The 27,103-nt window shown below is 35.8% G+C and overlaps 1 protein-coding gene across 1 annotated transcript; it reads right to left on the bottom strand.

The window, feature by feature from the left end:
• Positions 1–1,230: 1,230 nt before the first annotated feature.
• On the bottom strand, positions 1,231–26,982 carry LOC117336147 (doublecortin domain-containing protein 1-like). The gene is given in 35 exon segments (XM_033896532.1): positions 1,231–1,342; positions 1,836–2,496; positions 3,029–3,188; positions 3,541–3,800; positions 4,228–4,381; positions 4,673–4,743; positions 5,275–5,498; positions 5,993–6,184; positions 6,298–6,450; positions 6,877–7,120; positions 7,703–7,949; positions 8,233–8,349; positions 8,758–8,843; positions 9,623–9,710; positions 10,142–10,265; positions 10,791–10,939; positions 11,977–12,162; positions 12,608–12,712; positions 13,567–13,708; positions 15,048–15,153; positions 15,782–16,067; positions 16,777–16,863; positions 17,664–17,723; positions 17,725–17,754; positions 18,002–18,094; positions 18,621–18,787; positions 19,193–19,286; positions 19,760–19,859; positions 19,988–20,093; positions 21,306–21,468; positions 21,904–22,016; positions 22,171–22,265; positions 22,908–23,141; positions 24,369–24,554; positions 26,854–26,982. Coding segments are annotated over 33 exon segments (5,250 nt in total). The 5' UTR covers positions 24,548–24,554; positions 26,854–26,982; the 3' UTR covers positions 1,231–1,342; positions 1,836–1,861.
• Between the last annotated feature and the right edge of the window lie 121 nt (positions 26,983–27,103).

Raw genomic sequence — 27,103 nt, 5'->3', positions numbered from 1 at the left:
TTTACAAATTCCTAAAGTGGTTATAGATTTTATCTGAAGCAATGGAAAATTGCTACTGCTATCAAGACTGCAGACTGTTGCTGTTGCTATGGATACATCTAGTTTGTGAACTGTTACTATGGTTACCTCTAGTTTTTGAACAATTGATATGGTTACCCCTAGTTTTTGGACTGTTGCTATGGTTACCTGTAGTTTGTGAACTGTTGCTGTGGTTACCCCTAGTTTTTGGACTGTTGCTATGGTTACCTGTAGTTTGTAAACTGTTGTTAAGGCTACCTCTTGTTTATGAACTGTTGATATGGTCATCTGTAGTTTGTGAACTGTAACTATGGTTACCTCTACTTTGTTAACTGTTGCTATTATTACCTCTAGTTTGTGGACTGTATCATGCTTCATCTGCTCCTCCACCGTGACATCTTGCCAGTGACCCTCGATCACCACAGGCTGTTGACTACTGCGAGTGGAACGGTACTTCCCTGGACTCATGTCTTCCATCCGACGTGCTGATTGGTCAAATGATAACAATTTCAAATATTAGAAAATTAAAAGTCACTTTTTATCTTTAAATTATGTCAGCAGAACCAAGACATTTAAATTCATACTATTATGAACCATTCTCTGATTTTTATACCCTAACAAAAAATACTTGGAATTCTGAAACTTGGGAAAAAGAATTCTGAATATTTGGCCAAACACCAATTTGCACCTATAAAAAAACACATCCAATGCGTAATGACAATGCCAAAGTTAAAAAAATGTAAAATATTCAAATGATGTGTACTATTTTACGATGTTATTTTCTTTCTTGTAATCATTGCCACATACTGTAAATGTGGAAATTTACGCTAATTACACAGAGTCCTTTTGATCGCTAAAATTTCCCCCGCGCAAATTTCTTTGATATCAATTTGCATAATCTCTAACTACAAATGAAGGTGGATCGATCGTGAAAATTAAACGTGTATAGTTTACATATCGAAATCGCAAATTTAAACCTCCGCGAAAATAACCACGTTTACAGTAGTTTAAATTGTTTAAATACCCAAGCCAGATTTCCTGACAGAAGATATTTCAGTTGATGTGATAAGATTCCTACCTCGCATGTTCCGTAGGATGTGCTTTTCGATGTCAAGCTCCAAAGACACGGTTGATCTGAACGCTCGTTTCTTCACTTGACTCTCCATCTTGGACTCCACTTTCTCCGGAGGAATGAACTCCTTTCCGCTGGACACCCAGACCTCAATTGGATAACGTAGAATCACATCCTCTGACGGCACAGTGACTTGGTTGAGCAGTTTCTGCCGTTCACGATTCATTTTGTCGGACTCCTGTTGATCCCCTTCTGTTATATAAAAATATATATATCACATTGATAACACGGGCCATGGGGGTTTTTTATTTTCTGTCAAATTAAGCTTTCAAATATTTTTTTTGAAAATCTCAACCCCCCCCCCGAAAAAAATTACCATTGTTTTCAATTGCAAGAAAATCTTGATTGATAAAGTTTGAAATTTAGAAATGACCTTTTGGGGAATTTTGCAAACATTTGAGATGAAGTATTTAGTTAAGCTTTCTTCTCTTGAAGGTAAATGATGTATATTGACATTGATATACAATGTATACCAGTAAGAATATAGTATTACACTGTATACAGAATACAAGATGATGAATGTTACTAATTTGTGCTCGTACAGGTATGAATATCCGAAAAATACATTCTAAACATTAAGTTATATGTCAAGTATTCCTAAATATAAGTGCTTGTGGAAAAAGGATTTCTGGAACTTTTTTACATCATAATAATATTTGTGACCTATATAATTCTATAGTCTAACCTGCCGTTTCCGTGTAGAAACCACCGTCATTCGGACTGTCCTGGCCCTCGCCTTCTCCACGTTCCTGCTGTCTCCTTTCGGACATCAGGACACTCGATTTTCCAGACACCAGATGCCAAGATGGAGGTTGAAACACCAATATAATTGATATTAAATGGCGACGGATCTTTCCAGGACATGACTGTCTGCCATTCCTCGTTCATTTCTCTATACAGACTTATCACACCTTCTTCCCAGGTGATGAGGAATTTCTTGAATGACCCTCCGTCCAAAATCCTTCCATCATATTCTGACCTGTTCACTCCTTCCTTCTTGTTACGGATAGCCGATTTGGCATTGTTATTCGTGCCAATAACAACTTCGTACATTTTTTTGTCTTTTTCATCCGAATCTTCCTCCATTAAGGCAATGTGAGCGTCATTACAAGCGCGAACCTCGAACACCACATGTCTGTCTGATCCGAGTTGGAAGTTGTGGTCACTGAGTTTGGTGTACGTGTAGTTGATACCGCTCTGTATCTTGGTTCGGAGAGTAATGATTTTGATTTCGTCTTCATCCTCCTCCGACTCCTCCTTGACAGTCTCTGGTTGTCTGTTCTGTGAAGTTTTTCCTTTTTCTTCCTCATTATTCTCTTCTTCTTCCCCTTTTCCCTCTTGTCCATCTGCAAATAAAAAAGATAAACAGCACCTTTAAAAATATTCAATTTCACCCATATTACAAAAAATCATCAGGTGACAAGTGATGACCTCAAAATTACCACAAAAAATGATGACATCATACACAAAAACTACAGGTGCATTATGTTACTTTAGGAGAAGTTCTACAGGTGAAGACAAAGGAGCAAAAAATCTTTAAAAAAAATCCAAGTGAAAAAATAATACCACACACAAAATGCCATGATCGAGGTAGAAATGTTATGCATACAGTTTTTTGAAATAGGCCTACAATTTTTTGAAGGATTTTTTTTGTCAGTCAGACTGATTCCAGGATATCACTCCCCTCATTTTTTTTTTTTATATTTTTGGTAAAATGTTGTCAAGAGAAACAAAAAAAAAACAAAAAAAAAATCAGGACAGGACTGAATCTAACTTTACATCACGGGATGGAGATTGGGTAACACTACGGCAGGGGCATCAAAAACTTCTTCTCAGGAACCGCTGTCAGTAATTTCTAAACAACCACAAGATAACTACCTGCCATGATCCGCTGCAGCTGGTCGGCCATTAGCGAGGTGTAGTTGTTGATGGCCCAGTCCTTTAGGTCGTCAATTTCCAGCACCATCGTACCATCCTCGGTGAAGATCTTCTGTGCTGCATTGGCCATGGCCAGTTTGTATGTACATTGTCCAAGGATCTGAAGCCAGAAAATTACACTTAAATTGATATAAATTTAAAACAGTTAATCTCTTCAATTTCACATTCAATCATGCCATTCTAAATCTAACACAGACAAAAAATATATTTTTTTTACCGAGCAATGTACCAAAATACACTCATTATTTAAGGACTTTTTTAAATTTTGAAGTCTGATGGCCTAATAAAGGAATTTTAAGTCTGTGCCCCAACATTTCACAATGTTATACAATTGAAGCCTGAGGCCAGTATGTGTAAATTTTTACTAAACCGAATAAAAGGTTGAAAGTCAAAATCATACGCTGTATCAACAATTTACCCCACCCCTATACTGCTCCATAAAAACAACTTACCCCCTCGATACTGGAGCCGCAAATGAGCCGGCCCTGATGTAATCGGCCCTCTCCATTTTTATAAGCCATTATTTTCATAGTAATAGGCGTCTTGGCGACCGAGATCTCCTTGGCGATGGTACGGACACTGGTTTCCTCTCGGAGTTTTGTTAGCGTATCCTCCCAGTTTTCCAAGGTCAACTCTGCCTCATGTTCCGACAGATCCACCTTTCCATTCAACACACGGAAACTCCCAATTTGCTGTAGTTTAAGTTTCTTAGCTGAAAGTATAGACAAACGAACCAATGACAATTCTGTGCACCTCACCAAGGTTTTTCTTATCTACAACCTCACCAACATTTGATTTTCTTATTTAAATATTACAAAAATGACATTTCATTTAACAGTCGAACTAAAATCTCATCTTTTTAAATTTACTGTTAAATTGTTATTTCTAAAGAATTTTTTTTTTTTTTTTTAAATTTTCAAGAAAATTTACGGTTGATTGAATTTGTTTATTGCCTATAAAAGTAAATCCTTTTCACTTTCGGAAAAATCTTGAAAGCTTAAACCGGATTATATTTTGGAAATAATACGAGGATAATTCCACTTAATATCTTGTTAGTTTTTTAACAGGGAAATTCAAGTATTGCTATTACTGAACCTAAAGTGAGTCAGTGTACAACATTTGATGTGTCGATACACTACCTTCTCCCATTGCGCACGAGAACTCAGTGTTCTCACGAATCTTCTGTAGTTTGTAGCGCCCCCTCATGGCACGAGCACATGATGTACACACACGAATTTCTTTGATGTGCTGACGGTCTGTAGGGGTTGCCATGGGTACCTCAGCAACATAACCCTGCAGAAATCATCACCAAACAGTGTTACATAACATCAAGTCATTCAAATAGAAGTTTTCTCTATTTTTTTGTTATTTGATTTACTTCAAAATATAGAATAGTGCTTTAATGAATTTTCAGATAAGATTTACTGTGTAAGTTGAGAATTATTTTTAAATTAAAAAAAAAAAAGAGTTAATTTTAGACCAACAGACAGGAGATGATCGTGCAAGAATTTGGAAATATTATTTTGTAAGTTCAATTGAAAATGGAAGTTATGAAGATAAGTTAGACATGCTGTCATGACTTACCGGCTGATCGATCTCAGTCTGCTGAGCTATTGAGTAGGTACACACGTCGGCCTTGTTAGCCGCAGTTATTTCTGTAAACAGGAAACGACGCATTAGTTTATAAACAGTTATGTTTAATTATGCAATTAACATATTAAGATAAATGACATTTTCATTGTTCTATATTACTGGTAAATAATTTCAGTAAGATTTTAAGTCTAAAATTTCTATCGTGTAAATATATATTTTTACAGGTAATTGCAAACTTTTGAATGATTTATTTGGAAATATTTTTAATGAAGAAAATAGTACAATAGAATCATTTTTGAAATGTTGATAGCAGTTACTTTCGAATTTCAAAATATTGATTGCATTTTTTTTGCTTATAACTTCCATATATTGACAGCAACTTTTTTTCTGAAATAACGTTCATAAACATATGAATCTACAATCAATTAAAAGCGACAAAAAATCTCTTGTGCCTAAGAGGATATATTCCTTAACATTTTTAAAGACTAGTTAAGTTTTTATATTCCATGGATATCAAAGTCTTTTTCTTTCCCAAAAATTTAGCATAATAGATAATGTATTTCAAATTTTAAAAGATTTCAAACTTTGCAAACCTTTGTCGTAACGATCGGTCTTGAAGGCGCGGATGTGTCCAGTCTCAGCATCATAGTGCCATCGTTGATGAGATTTTCCGTACATGTTCGTTTTACGTTGCTGAATCGTGACAGCACATCCGGAATAGGTCAGTGTCCGACCCTCCTCATCCTCCGAGAACGGCTCATTGGCTGGAAGTGAAACGGTTAACACAGTCCTCTGTCCATGCTTTGACCGTATTTCACTAAAATGTCAAATATAGCAAATGATAATGAATTCTACCAACAGTAAAATTTGTACAGTATTCATCATACAATAACCCAGTAGGCCAACACAAAATCTCTTACTCAACGTCCGGTGATGGGCTCAGTACAGAAAAATGAAACAATAAATCTAGAGGGCCAACACAAAATCTCTTACTCAAATTCAGGTGATGGGCTCAGTACAGAAAAATGTAACAACATTTGACAGTGTTTTGCTACTCAACAGTCATAGATATAGGTGGGCTTATTACCAAATATGGTCTGTATTGCCATATTTGGATAGTTTGGTGGCAGTGGTAAAACGTACCACTTTCATCTTTGGTGTCCTCACACAATTTGAGTGGTTACATCCAGATCAACAGACATGGTTTATTAAAGTTGGAAAAACTTCCCAATTTTTATTATTTGATATTTATTTACACACACACGTTAATGAAGAAGCTCTTTTTTGAGTTCAATAAAAGGAATGCCTTACCCGTTTTCTCTCATGACGAAGCGTTGGTTGATGTCGTCGGGGCGACGCTTGACAACAGTCACCTGACTGATGCGACCTTCCTTCTCCTGGACTCCTAACACAATATTACGGTTCGACTGACACGCAATGTACCCGTCCTCAAACACAAATCTCTGGAGAGTATCCCTCGATATTTTGGGGGTTGGTGCTGGCCTTTAGAAACAAAGATGGCAACATTGCATAAGGAAAGCGTAGGGTTTGATGAATTAATCTTTAACAAAAATATGAGTTAAATGACCTGAGTGCTTATCATTAAATATACTTACTTGTAACGTTCGTACATCTCCCGATCAGTGTATTTATTTGCTTCAGGGTCGTCGTCAAGGTTACCGTTGTCAACATTGACAAGTCGTTCCCACGGCCACTTGAGTTGGTTAAGACGTTTTTCTGACCTTTCATGGGCAATCTCATGTGCACTCCTGAAAAAAAAATATGATTAGATTGATGTCTACAGTTCTGACTTAAGCAAGTCTGCAATAAAAGACCACCTCTATCAAAAGCTAAACCTGTTTCCTGAGACCACATTTACCTGTGTAAAGAGGCCATAATTATCACACTTTGAAAAAAATTCCAATTTCACTGATTTTAACCTGGAGAAATAAGTGTAAGGAAATTTTATTTACCCAATACAAAAGATAAGAAATAATCTTTTATTTATTTACAATTAAATATATTTTTATTAATTTCATGGAATATTTTCATTTCTATTTTTTCTCAATAGCAGTAACATTTATCAAATTAATCAATTTGTTTATCTCATGTACAAACTTGATATACTCTAACATTCAACCAAACATTGAATACACTATTTGTATTAAGAAAACAAATTTACACTATATACTCACAGTCCACCAAATTCTAAAGATGTTCGGAGCTCATCGTCCGTCACATGACTGCCGACCTCTGACCCTGCCTTGGATGACCGTGTCTTTGATGCTTTACTCTGAGCTTTAGATGCCTTGGATGATCGACTCTTGGTGTCAAACTTATCATCGTCATCGTCTTGTTCGTCCATCCCTGACTGCCATTGTTGGTTGACAATGACACGGTTGCCGGGCACCAGGTTTCCCTCAACTTCCAATACGTAGTCTACAAATTGGACAAGGCAAAATATATTTTTGTATTGTTTAATTGTTAATCAACTGAAGACTCTTTGCTGTTTGTTAATAAACAGTGTATATACTGTTTACATGAATATTTTTGTGTTCTCAAATTTTAGCATGTAATGGAACTTAACAGAATGGTAATGTTATGTACCAGTTATATTTACACAAAAAACAAAATATTGTAACAGAAACTTCATTAAGTGCAATGGCTTAAGTGTTTAATTAGGTTTTCACTAATATATACAAAATACAAATTTGTAATCACCAAAATAATTCTTCATTTTCATATACACCGATTGTGTATTATGTATATTGTATATTTGTATACACCTGATTATTGTTGGTGCTTTTTTATTTAGGTGGTTAATTATGTATTTACATTATATTTCTGTGATTATTGTGAGGAATTGCGTGTACTGATTTGTACTAACCATGAGGATAGCAGGCATTCATGTAATAAAATGTAAAAATTTTGAGTGATTTAAGTTTGTTTATAAACTACTTGTTACTGGACTAGGTTTTACAAAAAGCTTGCCGTCTGCCAACAGATGACCTTTTCACTTACTCTCAGGGTTACGGAGAGCGCAGTATTGTCTGATTTTGGCCACGTCCTGCGACAATTGAGACAGGAGGAAGCGGCGTTGCTGCTCAGCCTTGGTCAGTTTGGGGTCAGACCAAGCCTCTCCACACGACACATACACAATGTCATCACGCTTCAGACGAGCAAGGCTGAAGTGTTCATTGCCGTGCTGGTCAAACAGACGCCGGGCGGCGAACGGCATGTCCAGCAGACTGGTACAATGGTCAAGGAACTGAATCGAATAAAAGATGAAATATGAGTAGCAGAAAGTTATCTCCCTTTCTGGAGAAAAAAAATGGGTTTGGTTTGGTTTATTCTGTTTAACGTCCTATCAACAGCTAAGGTCATAATTAACCGGGAGGAATTCATCAGATATACTTATGATCATACAAAATTCATTCGTGTAAATTTCTGAGGTAGATAAATCAGTTAAAGCTGACCTATGAACAACAGCCACAGATTGAAGCTGACAACTGATGAGGGACAGATAAATAATATGATGAAGAGTTGTCTACCATAACAAGTTCTAACTCCTCCTTCCCGTGCGACACTTCTTCGTCCTCCGGCTGTGCCTCCTGTCCACTTTTCTGTTGACCTTTCTCTCCTTTCTCTGATCGCAGATCCTTGACCATCTGTAAAAAATTTTATATTAATATGAAATAAAACATTGAATAGAAATCCATGATTACATTAAGTAAGCAAGAGTCCGAATTTTTTACACTCGAAATCTAATGCTGATTATTGCATTATCTGCTTTGTGGATTTCAGTCAAGCCCCTCAGATAAGACAGTTTTAGATAGAGGTGCTAGCTCTTCTGGAGCACCTGGTCTGTCTTATTCTCCTTGTACTTTTTCAGGAGTCTTCATGAAAATTTAGTTTTTTGTTTATATTTTTTGCCCTCTTTTCATCAATTTTTTAGTTTGAATTACGGTTTCTGTTAGGATGTTGGTATTTTTTGTCGTTTAAGTGGGTTATATGTCAAAAATGATTTCAATTTTTTTTTTACTTTTTCCTGATTCCACACTAGACCCTTTACTTACATTAGTGAGGTTTGGTCCCACAACTGGTATGGCCTTACGGAAGTCCTGCTCTCCATTTTTCAGACACATCAGGCGTAGTGGAGTCACTGATGATGAAATAGTTAATGTTACTTATGGGGAACCATACAATTTCTTAAAATAGCATCATTAACATATCAAATACCAAGATAGGTCACACAATTGGAAGCTTAACCCAAGATAAAGGATAAATTGAAATGTGAACCTCAAGCAATGGCAGAATATGAAGACAAATGTTGAAAATTTGGTAACTAATGTGAAGAATGTTTTTATTTTTATTTTTTTTTATTTTTTTTTTCAAGAGGTTTTTAACAATGTAAAACATTAGACTCATATGTCAACTTACGGAATAATTTCTATGAAATTTCATCTGTACACCACCAAATTCACTGTCATTCAAAGTTTTTACATTTTTTCTTCGTGAAGAATGTTACCTTATACATGTATATCAAACAATAAGCCCATGCCTCAGATATTAAGCTCTGTGAACAGCCAAGGTCATTTTGAGAGTCAGGTCTCCTTGTAGTAGTTAGTGACTATCTCACTCAACAACATACGGAATCAGGCCAGCGTATGCCATCTAGAGCAATTAGGGTAAAGTGTCTTGCCCAAGGACACAAAAATAAGACAGATCGGCTTCCCAAGAAACACAAACCATTCAGGGTAGGGGGCACTGGACCATGCACCTTCGATCTTCACCAGAGATTACATGGCTGGCGCTCTAACCGACAGAGCTATCGCGGCCCCTCCATGTTAAGTGAAAACAACTGGTATTTCATTTTCCTGTATGACACCTATCCTTAATTTGAGTCTAAGCTTGTTGGCTTTGTTGATCCAGTTTACTTACTTCCAGACAAGTTGTTGTTTTTCCCGGAACTCTTGTGAAGTGGAGGTGCATTAGGTATGATGTATCCTTCCATGGGCCAGTCGTAATCCTACAGAACACAAACAGGACATTTGCTTTACTGGTATACTCAGGTGTAATGAGAGAGATTTTAAGGCCAATTCTATCAAATATATTTATTTCAATGAAATCTTACCGCCAATATAATGAAACTGATGTCACAACATATAATTTCAAATTTCAAATAAACCAACATCTACATAATTATCTATCTACAGATATCTAATCCCTTCTTCCTTTAAAAAGTTAACTTATACTTCTTTCACATTACCAGTGCTATTATTCCCCAGTTTTAACGAAAAAAATCATTTGCGAAAATTATTCCATACCAATTCAGCAGTATATTTGAATTTATGTTGAAATCATAAAGAAATTTTCTCATTTTTTTTATTATTAATTTTAGCTTTCCTATATATATGAAAGTTAAGTAAAATGAAGCTTTGAGAGCACTTTGATACTGACCTCGTTTAGAGCTCCGTCCTCACGGACCGGCCAGGAATAAGCTTGCTTGTTCCATTCCTGATTAGTGGCATCGTTAAATTTCCACTGGCCCAGGTTGTCAAATCGCTCTTGTTTCAGTGCAAATCTGCATTAGAAATATTAATTATAGAAATATCTCTGTTTGACACTCCCTAACAATGTTGGTTGGTGTTTCTCTGGAAACTGAGAAACCGTTCGGTCTCATGGTGATATCATGGTTGTGTCCTCGGAAAAGACATTTCGCCCTAACTACTCTGGATTAACCCTGGTTGTTCAAGGGTTGATAAACCCCAAGCAACCACACAAAACCAAACCAATTAAAGTTGGTGGTCATGAATTGATTTCTGATAACATCATGTGCTACATTACTGAGAAATGTGTGATATAAAGGAAGAAGACAACTTTTTGTGAAATAATGATAAGCTTTCCTTGGTATGTAACAATTAAGAAAAAGAGGATCTAACATTTGTCTTGGTTTCATATTTCAGATATACAAAACAATTCAGTCTATTTTTTTTTAATTTACTTTAAGGAACCTTATGTGATATAAGCCTTGTAATAGTGAAGAACTGCTAGTAGGTATCTGTTTTGTTGACGGTTATTGCCATCAGATCTCCCATTTGGTTCTTACCTCTGAAAGCCAGCTTCTTTACGTGAGGTAAGTTTGTCCATGAGGACAAGATAGACTCGAACCCCTGGGGACACTCCCTCAATAGCGGTGTATGCCTCCTCGTCCCCCATCTTGTGACCGGTGTACGTGATTACCAGATCAGGGTGAGCCTGAAAACAACAAAAATATTACAACAACATGTCAAATCACAGTAGTGCCTGTGAAGTTATTCATTCGACTAACGTCTGATTCTAAGGGTAACTGACAATACAGAAATATCTGATTCTATTGGTAGACTGCTCAATACAGAAAACTCCATAGCCAACTGCTCAATACAGAATCTCTGATTCTATGGGTAAACTGCTCAATACACAATCCCTGATTCTATGGTTGACTGCTCAATACACAATCCCTGATTCTATGGTTGACTGCTCAATACACAATCTCTGATTCTATGGGCGACTGCTCAATACAGAAATCTCTGATTCTATGGGCGACTGCTCAATACAGAATCTCTGATTCTATGGGCGACTGCTCAATACAGAATCTCTAATTCCATGGATGACTGCTCAATACAAAATATCTGATTCTATGGTTGCCTGCTCAATACACAATCTCTGATTCTATGGTTGACTGCTCAACACAGAAATCTCTTATTCCATGGATGACTGCTCAATACAGAATCTCTGATTCTATGGGTGACTGCTCAACACAGAAATCTGATTCTATGGGAATACTGCTCAAAACAGAAATCTCTGATTCTATGGTTGACTGCTCAATACAGAATCTCTAATTCCATGGATGACTGCTCAAAACAGAAATCTCTGATTCTATGGTTGCCTGCTCAATACACAATCTCTGATTCTATGGTTGACTGCTCAACACAGAAATCTGATTCTATGGGAAGACTGCACAATACAGAAATATCTTATTCTAAGGGTGACTGCTCAATACACAATCTCTGATTCTATGGGCAACTGTGAAGTTCTTTAATCGACTTAGGTCTGATTTTATGGGCGACTGCTCAATACAGAAATATCTTATTCTATGGGCGACTGCTCAATACAGAAATATCTTATTCTATGGGTAGACTGCTCAATACAGAAATCACCGATTCTGTGGGTGACTGGGGGATTGATTGTATGACTAAGAGTGACTTCTCAATGCAGGAGAAATTCCTGGTAATAGTGTTTTACTACATACATACCTGGTTGGAGATGGTCGCATCAGGATTAAACTTCCACTGTTGGTAGATGTTGCCACTCGTAGCTTTTTGCATGTTGATGACAAATCCAGAGGATGTACCCTCCTTCTCGGAGATGTTGAACTCGACCCTCGTGTCTGATACAGCCAAACACAGACTGGGCATTCCCTTACTGTAGATGTATCCGCGCTGAAGACAAAACACAGCATAAGTCAATGTTATAGTACACAACGCATACACAGTGTTTTGGTACTTTTCAGGATCGTGTTTGAAAAATTAAAGAATTTATCTATAATTATTTTATCGATATTGTAAAAATATCTGCTTTCAGTGTTTTAGGTATTACAAACAGTGAAAAAAATTAAAAACTAATACAGAGCATGGACCCCTCGGCATGTTAAGCAGAAACCCAATAGGTTTTATGCATACATGCTGATTGTGGCTTTCTTAATATTTGAAAAAAAGATATGCATAAAACTCTTGACATTTAATGAAGATATATATAAGTATTTAAAAGGTATATCAATGTCTGTGTTTGTATTTCGATAAAAAAATTTTTAAATAAATAAAAGATTTTTTTTATTAAGTCCTCCAAACTTATCCTGGGTTTTGATTGGATGATTGGTTATGTTACCTTGGATATGACCCAGACTTGAGCCTCCATTGGCCACATAGTCTTGTCCTTCTTGACCTTTTGTGTGATGGCTGCCTCGGGATATAAAACAATGCCTTTGTCTTTCTGTAACAGTCAGAAGTCATAATATTATAAAATTATTTATTAACAGGTTGTATGTCCACTATTATGGCCTTATGACCTTTTAGCTGACGAGAAAAGAAAGAGAAAAGAAAAGAAAGGAAAGACAGTAGGAGGGATGTATATTATAAAGTATGACAGCATATTCCTAACACAGATATTAATGTATCAGCGTAAACACATAATAGCTGTGGTCTTACAAATTCAAGGACATAATGTAAAGTCAGATTTTATCCAAGGGGATGAAATTTCATTAATTTTATTTCCATTGAAAATTTCATTCCACATAATATGTAATCCAGACATAGTTAAGCTGATAGACATGTATCTCTTTTTTCATTTAAGCATTGATGTCAATTTTTTTTAGTTTCATCGGGGTATGAAAAAAAAAAAATACCCCTATGAAACTAAAAAATAATTGACATCAACACTTATAATTAATTTTTGAAAATAATTTTCTAATTAAAAACATGTTTTATGTACAATTTTACTGGTTTTATGGGATTCTTTTTCTCAAATCAATACGCAACGTCAATTTTCGTATTGTGACGTCACATTTTTCGCGCCATTCTCGGAATTTTTTTCATAGTGGTATGAAAAAAAAAATCTCAACTAATCAGAAAGCCGCATTCTGCATACAAACAATGGAAAATTAATTATATTGGTGTAAAGTCAAAGATTTCTGGAAAATTTTGTCCAAAAAAAAAAAATTGAATTCAATTTCCAAAACTTGAGTCAAAATTGTGAATATCTATACAGAGTTATGAGGACTCTACACAAAAAAACTAGGTCACAGAAAAATTAAAACTTTTCTAGGAAAAAAAAATGTAAAAACTGACCTTGGCCTGTATGTAGTGACCGGCCTGACTCAGTTCCGACATCGGAATAAGGTCGTCCTTGATGTGTTGTATCACGATGGGGTCCTTGACCTTCTCATAACTATCAGTAGGGAAGCCTACGTGGGTGTCAAAGTCATGGTGGCTGTCCAAACAGAAATTTGTATCTTTATTCTGCTGAATCATGTACTGCAATCACCCTTTATAATATATTTAACAGATAGCGTGTGGCCTTTATATATCAAGGGGTCAGTAGCCGACACGTTTATTTTTTCAAAGTGAAAATCCTTTGTAATCTGAGCTCCGAGTATTCTGAACTCTTGCCTCATCTGAGCCTGGAGTATTCTGACATCCAATTTAATCTGATCCCTGAGTGTTCTGACATCCTGTCTAATCAGATCCCTGAGTATTCTGACATCCTGTTTAATATGACCCCTGAGTATTCTGATATCCTGTTCGATATGACCCCTGAGTATTCTGATATCCTGTTCGATATGACCCCTGAGTATTCTGACTTCCTGTCTAATCTGACCCCTGGGTATTCTGACATCCTGTCTAATCTGACCCCTGAGTATTCTGACATCCTGTTTAATATGACCCCTGAGTATTCTGATATCCTGTCTAATCTGATCCCGAGTATTCTGACATCCTGTTTAATATGACCCCTGAGTATTCCGATATCCTGTTTGATATGACCCCTGAGTATTCTGACATCCTGTCTAATCAGATCCCCGAGTATTCTGACATCCTGTTTAATATGACCCCTGAGTATTCTGATATCCTGTTTGATATGACCCCTGAGTATTCTGATGTCCTGTTTGATATGACCCCTGAGTATTCCGACATCCTGTCTAATATGACCCCTGAGTATTCTGATATCCTGTTTGATATGACCCCTGAGTATTCCGATATCCTGTTTGATATGACCCCTGAGTATTCTGATAGCCTGTCTAATCAGATCTCGAGTATTCTGACATCCTGTTTAATCTGACCCTTGGGTATTCAGATATCCTGTCTAATATGACCCCTGAGTATTCTGACATCCTGTCTAATATGACCCCTGAGTATTCTGATATCCTGTTTAATCTGACCCTTGGGTATTCTGACATCCTGTTTAATCTGACCCTTGGGTATTCTGACATCCTGTTTAATCTGACCCTTGAGTATACAAACATCCTGTTTAATCTGACCCCTGATTATTCTGACATCATGTCTAATCTGACCCTTGGGTATTCTGACATCCTGTTTAATCTGACCCTTGAGTATACAAACATCCTGTTTAATCTGACCCCTGATTATTCTGACATCATGTCTAATCTGACCCCTGAGTATTCTGACATCCTGTTTAATCTGACCCTGAGTATTCTGACATCCTGTCTAATCTGACCCTGAGTTTTCTGACATCCTGTCTGATCAGATCCCTGAGTATTCAGACATCCTGTCTAATCTTGCTCTACAATGTATATCCCTGCCTTATGGCCTACCTTTTAAAGTTATCCAGAGATTCCAGGTTAGCCTCCCTGGAAACTCCATTCGCATCTCCGAGGTCGTAACCTTTGGCCCGGTCAAAGGTCGCTTGGAGACAGAACACTGGAATTAAGGAATCCTTGTCAGTGAGCATCACATCATCTATAGAACTAGTCACATTTTATCATACCATCGAAAAATTGGCATTTTACTTGATTAAATTACAATAATGTGATATTTATCTTCAAATAAGCCCATGACCACAAATAAGCCCCTCCTTCAATTTTTGCTTAATCATCAAGTTTTTAAAATAGTAATCTTAAAAGTGGTTCACAATCAAGCCTTCCCCACTTGATTCCATTTTACACTGTCCAGGAGAGGGGCATATTTTAGGATTATTACTATAACTGACATAACTAGCCCTAACATTTAAAACACAGTAACAGCATGGACTTGATAGTCCCATTTTATCATCAACATTGAATCTGGGTTCAAAATAGAAAATGGAAAAAATTTGAGGAATTGATTCTCACAAAGTTTGTATAGTGTGAAATACGCTAGAATAGAAACTGTAAAACCATTTGTAGTAAGATTATATAAAAAAAGATTATGTTCTTGTATTTTCCTCGAGAGGGAGCTTGAATTCGCAAGTATAAATATATTCCTTGCATATTGAAAAAAGTGATATTGGAGGGCATATTTGTGGTAAAATACAACAGTGAAATAATTACCGTGAGACTTATTTACTTACTGAAGGGTGATATGAAAGGTTCTCCAAAGGATACCCAGATCTCCTGGTCGTATTCAAGCTTTAAGATGTCCTTGATTTCATTACCGTATTGGTCAAATATACGCCGAGCTACTGGGGTCAGTTTGGGATTGACCGGGTTGCTGAAGACACGATTGTTTGACAGGTCGTCAAGGAGACGTTGTAATTGTCGTTCTCGGCCCGACTTGTCTGAACCCGTCCCTTTAAGGGCGTCAGCAATGTTGAAAAAGAACTGATGTCCTTCTCCATAGAATCCATTCTCATAGACCTGGAATATATATTTGATGAAATATAGTGTCGGAGTCATATCTCAACATACACGACTATATCCATGGTAGTATTAGTAAGGCACAAATTCATCAACATATTGAATAATATTTTGATAAATTCCATTATGAATTTTTTATCAGAAATTTCTTAATTTTTTAAAGATTTTCATTAATAACCCAATTAATTATCCCTGCTTATCATCACAAAGAGTTTGGCTGCCAAAGCTCATCCTCGATGAAAGTACCTTTTTTTCTATGGCCTATACGTCACATTTAATCAACCCGTTATCCAGTGAATTCACCTGTGTAATATTTTTTTGTATATGTCACTCAAGTAATATCTATCACATTTTTAATTGGCTGTGCCAGACAGAAATTGATTGTGTCATGTGACGTCATAATAATACAATGACATGGCGTCATGACAAAATGGCTGCCTCTATTTGATTTTGTCCTCATTTTGACTTAAAAACCTCTCAAAATGTAAGTTATCCGAGTTATGTGATAAAATTTATTCTAAATGATTTTTTTATATCATGTTATGAGATTTTATGAAACTGATCTCAAAGATTTAATTTTTTTTTTGCCAAGACATAAAAAATAAAAACTTCCAAGGCTTGTTTCATAAAATTTGATAAGAAATGAGTACTCATTTAAGATACCAGCACCAGGGCTAGACAATGGTGACAGCTGACTGTGTATACAAACCTTGAGTCGCAGTCCTTTCCTTCCCACCAGCTTGTGGTCAAATGAGAATTCCTGGATGTGGCTCATACGATAGTTAGCGCCTTCGGTCTGGAACGGAATTGAGAAAAAAATATATCTATATCCTCAAAAAATTGTATTAAAATATAGGTAATGTATTATAATTTTGAAATTAATTAATTTTACAAAATTCATGCTGACAAATAACTTTTAAGTATGCACATACACGTAATAATCTAAATGAAGTATCAAAATACATTTTTAATAATTGTATAGATCTATCTTTATTTTACATTGATGTCCATGTACATAGAAATACCAGATAAAATATGTTCTCAGAATATCTACAAATCCTGTGTAAATTCCTATGAAACAAACATTTTAGTCATTTTTTGTGGTACACTAACGAAAATCAACTAAACAAACAAAAACGAAACGAACAAAAAAAAAAAAAAAATGGAAATTTTTTTTTTTTTTTGAAGATCTAAAAGGATTTTTTTTGTATTATGTTGCTCAGTGAACCATCTGACTTCTGAATATTCCAATATCCTGTCCAATCCAACATAATTCTGTAACTTGCATAATTTCTTGTACAAAATATCTGTGCATTCCAACATGCTGTCAAATCTGACCAATAAGCTGTATCCCACAAGGTGTCAGATTAGACAGGTTAATATGACCAATGTGTTTATTCCACAAGGTGTCGGATTAGACAGGTTAATCTGACCAATAGGTTGTATTCCTCAGGGTGACAGATTAGACAGGTTAATCTGACCAATGTGTTTATCCCACAAGATATCAGATTAGACAGGTTATCTGACCGATACATTGTGTCCAACACAGTGTCAGATTACACAGGTTCCACTTTAAGTTTACACATGAAATCTCACCTCCTCCTTGATCTTGACCTCCTCAATGGCTGCGATCTTAGACTTGAGGCTGGACAGCGTAGCTTTTCAGCTGTGATATTTCTTTCTCTGCCTACAAAAATTCAAAGAAAAAAAATTCTAAGTAATACTCATCAAAGTACAGAGACACAAGATGGCTGTCATGGACATTGGTCAGTTCAAAGTGGGAGTGAAGGACACTTGAAGGTCAAGATTATCAGTTATGGACAACGGACAGACTTGATTGAGAATGAAGGGGATGAGATAGCCCTGTAGTTAGCAAATCTTGATGTGAAATATTTACTCTCATAATGTTGATTAGACATGGTAGTTAAACTTACCAGCTCATAAGTGGTGTAGAGTTCCTCTTCGCTCATCGATAAAATGGCCGTGATGGAGATGGTTTCCTTCTGTCCTTGCATCGCGTAGTTTATCTGTAAAATAAAATTTCTATAATGACACCTTTATTGTATACATCTATTCATTTTTTTGTTTGTTTGTTTGTTTGTTTTTGTTTAACATCCTATTAACAGCCAGGGTCATTTAAGGACGTGCAAGGTTTTGGAGGTGGAGGAAAGCCGGAGTACCCGGAGAAAAACCACCGGCCTACGGTCAGTACCTGGCAACTGCCCCACGTAGGTTTCGAACTCGCAACCCAGTGGTGGAGGGCTAGTGATAAAGTGTCGGGACACCTTAACCACTCGGCCACCGCGGCCTCCTCATTTTTTTGGGTTATGATACACCCTCAAATGAAAACCAGGTTGATCATTAACTCAAAAGTAATCTTTCAAACAGACAACATATTAATATGTTTTTTTTTTAAATACAGGCAAATATTTTTTTAGCATTATTGTTTCAAAGTGAATATGTTTACATGTATACATTATTCCATCATCTTTCCATGCATATCTAAGAATCTTAAATCTAAGATAAGAAAGTTTTTTATTTTGTGACTCATACCTCGGTCTTATATCGCTCTGCGTCTTTTAGACGATCTGTGAGAACCTGTTTGATACTACGGATGTAATGCAGAGTCGCTGTTGCACTGAATGACTCGCCTATGGAAATCCAGACAGGACCCAATATGGCCGTTCCCCCGGGTTGCAGGCAGTCGTCAAGGACAGGAGCTGTGAACAGACAAATATGTACCGTTGACAGAGAGATGAAATGTCAGATGGAGAGATACTGATTTCAAATCCACTTTGGCATCATTGTTCTGATAACTAAAACAAAAATTTAAATAAATGAAAAGAAAAGAGATTTTAACTCTTGTTTGTCATTTTTGAGATTCTGTGAATGTAGTTTGTCAAGCAGATTTGACGATATTCAGGTCAATCCAGTCAGGAATTTTTGGACATTTCAAGCTTGACAGATAACTCTTTCCAGAATACCAGAGGTTGAATGTAATGCCCCTCCCCCTTTTCACCCTTCACACACTTCATCTCCAGATCTGCTTTTTGTTGGCTCATAGAGGTCACTAAAATGACCTTTGTCATCAGGGTCAGAGAGATGCTTGTATTTTAAGGACTTACTTTGCGTCAGGTGTGTGATCTCATTGCCTTCCCAGTCGTACACGATCTTAGCATGGCTCCTGAGGTCAAGTTTCCCAGTACAAGCCACAAGGAACTTCAAGTACAATATTCAAAACATCAACATCATTTTCAATACATCTCAAAAAAATCTTATGATACAAAGAATATTCAAAATTTTCAGTATCGCATACATTTTACCTTTAAATCAAGACTTTCCAACATGTACATCTGATTTACTGTAAATATTAATTGTGTTTTCAGAGACTACTACAAATATTTTAACATAGATGCAAATGAGAATGAATCTTTTTGTTTATCAGCTATAAATGCCTTCAAAGATGTTTTTATAGTTTTCATTGAGGATTTTTTTCTCAAAGATAGCATGAAAATGTGGAAGAAGATACATTACGACAAAATAATTTGAGAAAATTGTGGTCTATTTTATAATGTCTACAAAAAACACATCATGCCATCTTTAAGTTTTGTATAACTGTGAAAATTCAAAAAATCTAAAAGAAAAAACTTCTCAATATGAGCATTTGCATCACTGTTAAGTTTGTTACAAACCTCGTCCAGTTTCGTGAGGTCAGCCACCACCTCCACGGGTTCCGTAGACATGCCGTTTCTATAAACAATTATTCTGATCCGTCGTTTCTCTGTTAGGGCCCTGTAATGCACAGATGTACAAGTTTAATGGTTAATGATTCAAAATTATATAATCAAGTAATTCAGACAATGTTAGCAGACACAAAAACATACAATTTCTGACTTATTGAGATTTAAGTTTATGCTTACTTCATCCGCTTGGACATCTTGGACGTCTTGGTCCTGATATGACCATCCTCTGGGATAAGGACTCCGGACAATGTCCACTTTGCTCCTTGACTGATGATCATGTTTCCTGGTCAACAGAGAAAAAAACTGCATTAGAAACTGTGCCAGTATGAATATTTATTATCTGGACCTTAGTCAATCAACAGGAATATTAGATTCTAGCTGCAATAGTCTAAAATGAGGCATATACATATACTGTCTATCCTGTAATAAGCCCATGCCTGGTAATAAGCCCATGCCTGGTAATAAGCCCATGTCTGGTAATAAGACCATGTCTGGTATAAGTCCATGCCTGGTAATAAGACCATGTCTGGTAATAAGTCCATGTCTGGTAATAAGCCTATGCTTGGTAATAAGCCATGCCTGGTAATAAGCCCATGCCTGGTAATAAGCCCATGTCTGGTAATAAGCCCATCCATGACTTATTAAGTTCTATACAAATGCTAAAAAGTGTTATTTCATTGCAATGCAATAGCCACATCAATAACATATATATACTAGTACGTACTGTATCATATTTATCTGTTAATAAGCCCATGCCTGGTAATAAGCCCATGTATGATAACAACACCATGCCTGGTAATAAGCCCATGTATGATAACAACACCATGCCTGGTAATAAGCCCAACCAAGTTAAAAAATGCCTAACGAATGTCATTTTATTATACTTTAAAAACCTCATGTACATCTATAACATATATCAGTACTGTACCATATATATATATCTGCCAATAAGCCCATGGTAATAAACCCACCTAATTCTATTATAACTCAGTGCAAATACATTTACTATCAAATGCTATTTCATTATCCTGCAAAAACCTCACCTCCTCCAAAGTAATATGTCTGCCCCTTGGGTTAATTATAGGTCAAAGGGGCATTCCTTCGTTTGAATAAAATTTAGGCCTTCAAAATTAAACTTACTGGAAAATATGTATTTTTTCCAAGTAGTAAAAGTTATAATCTTTACATTAATATGGCTCAAGATAAACCAAAGTTCTTCGAGTGTTAAGTCCTGAAAATTCTTAATTTGACCTGAAGTATCACTAATTACTGCAAAGACATACAGTATTTGTATACAATACACCTTTTTCCGGTACATTTCGGCGTTAATTTAAGTAAAAGTGGGCACAAACACTCCTATAATCATCATTCTGACATTGATTTTATCAACAGAAATTGTGCATGTTTCTGATGTCCGATCGAGGAACGCCACTTTAAATATGGAAGACGGTAGCTATCAGAGTGGATACCATAGAATTTAATGACTGAATCTCACTTTTGATATTTTTGTAAGGGTCCTTGTAATTTTCGCCAGTCGACACAAAAACTTCGCCATCCACTGGAATATCCCGAGGATCTGTCACTTCAATGCCATCTTCTAGAAAAATACGACGAGCAGCAAAGGGAAGCCCCAGTTTGTCTGTACACATCTCCAGGAACTGTAATTATACATAATTTAAACATCACAAACTAAAATTTCACACGCTCATTTTCATATACTGCCATCCTTGTACAATTATCTTATTATACTGCCATCATTGGTATATTGATACTGTTTGGTCAGCCAAAAAGTTGGCATTAAAAGGAGTTTTGTTATTTATAAAGAGGGAAACATAAAACATTTGTTTCAAGCAAAATAGAAAATGGAGTATGAAAGATGTTCAACAGTATTAAGTAAGACAGCAAATAAAATAAAACAAATAAATAAATTTAAATTTAAAGTTTTTTTCTGTACACATAGGCATAATTTGTTCAAAAATCTAAATAAGAAAAAATCATAGGTCCAGATAATATACATAAGGAGTTATCTGTGTCTGTTAAAATGAATGAATGAATGAATGAATGAACGAACAAACAATCAAATGAATGCTTACAATTTTAACTGTAGGTGCCGCCACTCTGATAAAGTTTTCTCGGCTGCCATTTTTAAATGCTGTAACTCTGATGGTGGTCGGTTGTTTCTTGTACTGAGATTTGATACGACGTCCTAAAATAAAAAAAGTTTTTATAACAACATGACATATGACAACATCCTAGATATACGTCAAAATATGACATTAAAATAAAATTAATGAGTTTTATATTTGCAGGAAAGATTTCAGTTCCAGATCAAATCTTTACTTCAGATGGTATTTACTCACCAGTAAAGGCAGACGCTGGTCTCATGGCGGAGTATCCACGACGACCATACAGCCAGGAAATATTGGAAGTTCCAGACAATGGTCGACTTCGTCCACTAATAAAAAAAAAATCAATTGACTTCATCAATAAAAACAAGAAAATGTCTGTAAGACATAAATGCTCCCACTGCCACTTGACACCCCAAAACAAAGTTTGTTTAGGATCGAATCAGCCGTTACTGAGATTAGCTAGTTACTTGCATCGGGATGGGACGGGACGGGATGGGACGGGACAGACATGGGTAACACTATATGCCCCCTCCCCCTATTTCATGGTGTGGGTATGAAAATTGTTGATGACAATTTGGCAAATTTTTGAAATTCCAGGGGTTGTGCTCAAAGAGAGAACTTATTGAGAATGCAGGCTGTAGAGTTCCAAGAGGACTTTGGTCCCAAAAGGGCAATCCAGTTTTATCAACTGAATGTAAAAGTTTAACTAGGCTATACTTTGAATACTCAACATGAATAAAAAAAATCAGGAATTTTTATACCTGCTTCCGTCACTTCTTTTACCAGTATTAACCAAGCAAAGATGGCAGTCTGTACATACTGTATTTACAAGCACATTTGGACAGAAGAGGATTTGATAAGTGGTAAATGGCATGTTCTAAAACTCTCTGGATGACACACCCAAAATTATCGTAATTTTTAAATCTGATAACCTTACGTAAAAAAGAAACTAGAAATTAATATAGTACCTTCTTTGTCTGACTGGGGCACTTTCAGGACGGCCTTTTCTGTGAACAGACGATCGTGGCGTAGCAGGATCCCACATTGAAGGGTCAGCGATAAATTTGGCATCTATCTTAGGTTTGTAAGAATGATGTCCTGATGGTGGGCGACTGCTAGATGTTGCTGACGCTGGGCGCCTTTTTGTCAAGTATCCATAGTCAGAGTGAGGCAACTTCTGGACGTAAGGTGACGAGGGAACGCTATATAATATACACACAAAGATGTTGAGGGAACGCTATACAATATACACAAAAAGATGTTGAGGGAACGCTATACAATATAAACACAAAGATGTTGAAGGAACGCTATACAATATACACACAAAGATGTTGAGGGAACGCTATACAATATAAACACAAAGATGTTGAGGGAACGCTAACCAATATACACAAAAGATGTTGAGGGAACGCTATACAATATACACACAAAGATATTGAGGAAACGCTATACAATATACACATAAAGGTGTTGAGGGAACGCTATACAATATACACACAAAGATGTTGAGGGAACGCTATACAATATACACATAAAGGTGTTGAGGGAACGCTATACAATATAAACACAAAGATGTTGAGGGAACGCTATACAATATAAACACAAAGATGTTGAGGGAACGCTATACAATATAAACACAAAGATGTTGAGGGAACGCTATACAATATACACACAAAGATGTTGAGGGAACGCTATACAATATACACACAAAGATGTTGAGGGAACGCTATACAATATAAACACAAAGATGTTGAGGGAACGCTATATAATATACACAAAGATGTTGAGGGAACGCTATACAATATAAACACAATGATGTTGAGGGAACGCTAACCAATATACACACAAAGATGTTGAGGGAACGCTATACAATATACACAAAAAGATATTGAAGAAACGCTATACAATATACACAACAAAGGTGTTTAAATGTTTTCCCATCAAATAGGTTATTATATAAAATGATATTTAGTCTGTGCCTACATGTACATGAATACAGAAATAAGGAAATTGAAAGATGTTACTCATTTCTTATTAATTCTGGTAAAAAAAATAAGCATTCAAATTAGTTTATCATAAGAAAAAATCATTTGTTTATCTGTAATTCAAGAGCAAACATAACCCTTGTAGTCATGTAGAATATTACGAAAAGTGAATATCTGCACATTTTGTCAAACAGGTAGAGATCCAAATTTCTAGATAAAGTCTTCAAATTCAAGGATGAAAGGTTTGTTTAAAGTGTCACCATATATACTTTATATAGGTAAATGATTATTTAGCTTCCTGAAATTGATTTCCAAATATTTCATCAAATTAAATATCGAGTAATTTCAGCATTTTTTTTTACAATCATTTTAATTATGTATTTTTTTAAATTGATGATAATATTCTCTGTACACATCAATAGAAATAGAGGCTAAATAACTTACTCTTTGGTTTTCTTCATTTCTCCTTTTGCCTTTCGGAGTTCCTCAAGATACTGGGCTATAAGAAGGTCCTCATAGCTGACCATGTCAGTGTTTGCCTTGCTGTACATCAAGTTGGAGGTGGTCTGGGCTGGCAGTCGTGGCCGCCCAGAATCGCCGTGCTCATGCCGGCGGTGAGGCATCGCTATCCTACAAGAAACAATTAAGAAAATGAAGCTCAGTTAGTTACTGTAAACCAACTTATTTTTGTGTGCAATTAATTTTCACATATATTTCACGGGTGATTAAAATTCAGAAATTTATTGCCACAGATTAGTATCAATAACAGACACAGGTCTTTTATTCCTGTAAATCGTGAAATCAAATTGCAGCAAAAAAGTCTTTAAGACTTGAATCTGCCAAAATTAAGTCACCATCAAAATAAGTTGGTAAATTTACAGTATTCATTCAAGCCTCATGTTCATTGTCCAGTTTACAATAGGGTACTTTAGAATTTATAAGTGAAATCCTTTTTAAATAGAGGTTAAATATAGTCCTTCTGTAATATGTTTGAGAGGTCTTCTTTAAATCTTCGTATGCTTCAAACAGTAATAGGAGCAGCTTCAACACAAATTCTACACTAGCTGTTTTTCAGTTTCAATGCACTATTTATTTTTTTTTATTCCATATAGATACAAGAGAAAATATATTCTGATAATGGTAATGGTAACCATGGTAATATGGAGTTTCACTTGATAATGATGATATGATTGGTTGACTGATTGATTGATTATGACACAGATCTATATGATAGTTTGACCCAAGGGCAGTAACTCTGGTATCCTTCTGATAATATTGCAGATACCTTTACACAAGTTATATTTTTGTCTTAATAAAAAAGCTACATACATTTTAAATGAGTGGCAATTAAATAAGTTTCTGTGTTTGTATAATTTTGGCAATTAATCATTCTCTATGATAAGTAAATAACTTTAAAGCTAAAGATCTTGCATTGAAGTTAAATAAATGTTATTGCATAAACAATATACAAAAGGATTGAATGTAAGTTATCAAAACTTATCAATGTCCTCTCCATAATACAATTATACATATGCAAAACTTAGTAATGGCCAAATTATAATCAGCATATAATAATCCTATTATAGTATCTTAAGACCTTGCAGCTGACACAAAGGACGTGCCTCAGCTTCTAACAGTGTGACATGGTATCCTTTCAGGGAAAGTTTTCTGAGCATATAACTCAGTTTGCAGAATAGGTCTCTACATTGGAACAATGTAACAATAGTTGAAGCTACACTCTGACAGCTGTAAGTACAAAGCCAATATGTAAACTTTATTTATTTTATGATTGCAAAACAAGTTATATCAACTGAGGAATTGTCTGAGGAGTCTTACTGCGAGAAGAAACCAGAATACCCAGAGAAAACCTGTGTGGTTGGGCAGGTGACACTTTTCATTTGCAATCAGGGGATTCAAACCCTGGTCACCTATGTGAAAGGCAATGTATACATTATATATTTGAGACACATTATTTTGGCAGATCAACATGTTTTCACACATAGACATGGGGGTGAGTATGGTAGATGCAGTATAAAGGAAAGTGCTAATATAAGTTTGATAACTTAATTGGGCCCAATTCCCTTGTATATAATAAGATACAATAAAATATGTTTAAATCAAAATCACATACACTGAAAACATTTGAAGCCCGCCTGGATGAGTACTGGGGACAACCAGAATGCTTTTTTAACCATGAAATAGACAATGATGAACTTATCCACTGTCGGGAGAACATTTGATCTGGATATATAGGCATTTTGCCTGCGTCCAGTATTATTATTATATAATGCAGTATAAGATTTCACTAAACACAGGATTTGTTGACAGTTACAGTAAAACATCTGGCAAAATACCTAAACTCTCTCTCTTTTTAATCAGCGCCCCTGTGCACCCAACACTCCACATTATTGACGAAAGGGAGTTATGATAAGAAGAAAAACAATATTCTCTGGCATTTCACTCCCAAAAATTGCTTAAATTGTTGTTCTGAATTAACTGGAAGTTTTGTTTTTTTATATCAACAGCAATGGAAGACAGTTTTGCTGGTTATCGATTCCATGTCAAATTATGTTGTCAATGCATTCCATCTGCAGGGTCATTTACCTGAAACACGGGCCTACATATATATGTAAACATTATGTAGACATCATTTGAATGTCCTAAATCGTTATTTCAATTATCTTATATCTCGTTATTAAATCTTAATCAATCACAAACTCAAATAAACATACTAACATCTAATCTCCCTCAATAAAGTAAGTACTGGTTCAAATGCTAATGCACACCTCTCTCCAGATAGTCATCATTTTGTCAAGTGCCCGGGCGCCTATCGAAACGGGCACCTGCTTGCAAAATTGACTCAACTGCATCTTCTCATTGTGCCGGGAAATATTTCACTGTAAATATGAGATATGACAGTGATACTTACGAGTGTGTTGTGGGCAGAATTATCCTTCTACTCCCAGCTAAACGTTATCTAGAAATCCACAGTCTGTTTATTATCATTACATTACAGACCTAAAGCATCTGTCGGCCTCCATATTGAAATATTTACTCCGATCACCTTGGTGATGACGTCATGTCACAGGTGCGCGGTAAATAATAAATACAAAAATTAGTTCAATTATGATCAACGAATAACTTTAGAAATATTATTTTATTTTATTGTCTTTTTCTTT

Source organism: Pecten maximus, chromosome 10 (genome assembly GCF_902652985.1).
Source record: "Pecten maximus chromosome 10, xPecMax1.1, whole genome shotgun sequence".
Classification (NCBI taxonomy): domain Eukaryota; kingdom Metazoa; phylum Mollusca; class Bivalvia; order Pectinida; family Pectinidae; genus Pecten; species Pecten maximus.
The sequence above is the reverse complement of the archived record's forward strand: the minus strand, read 5'-3'. Positions and strand labels throughout refer to the sequence as shown.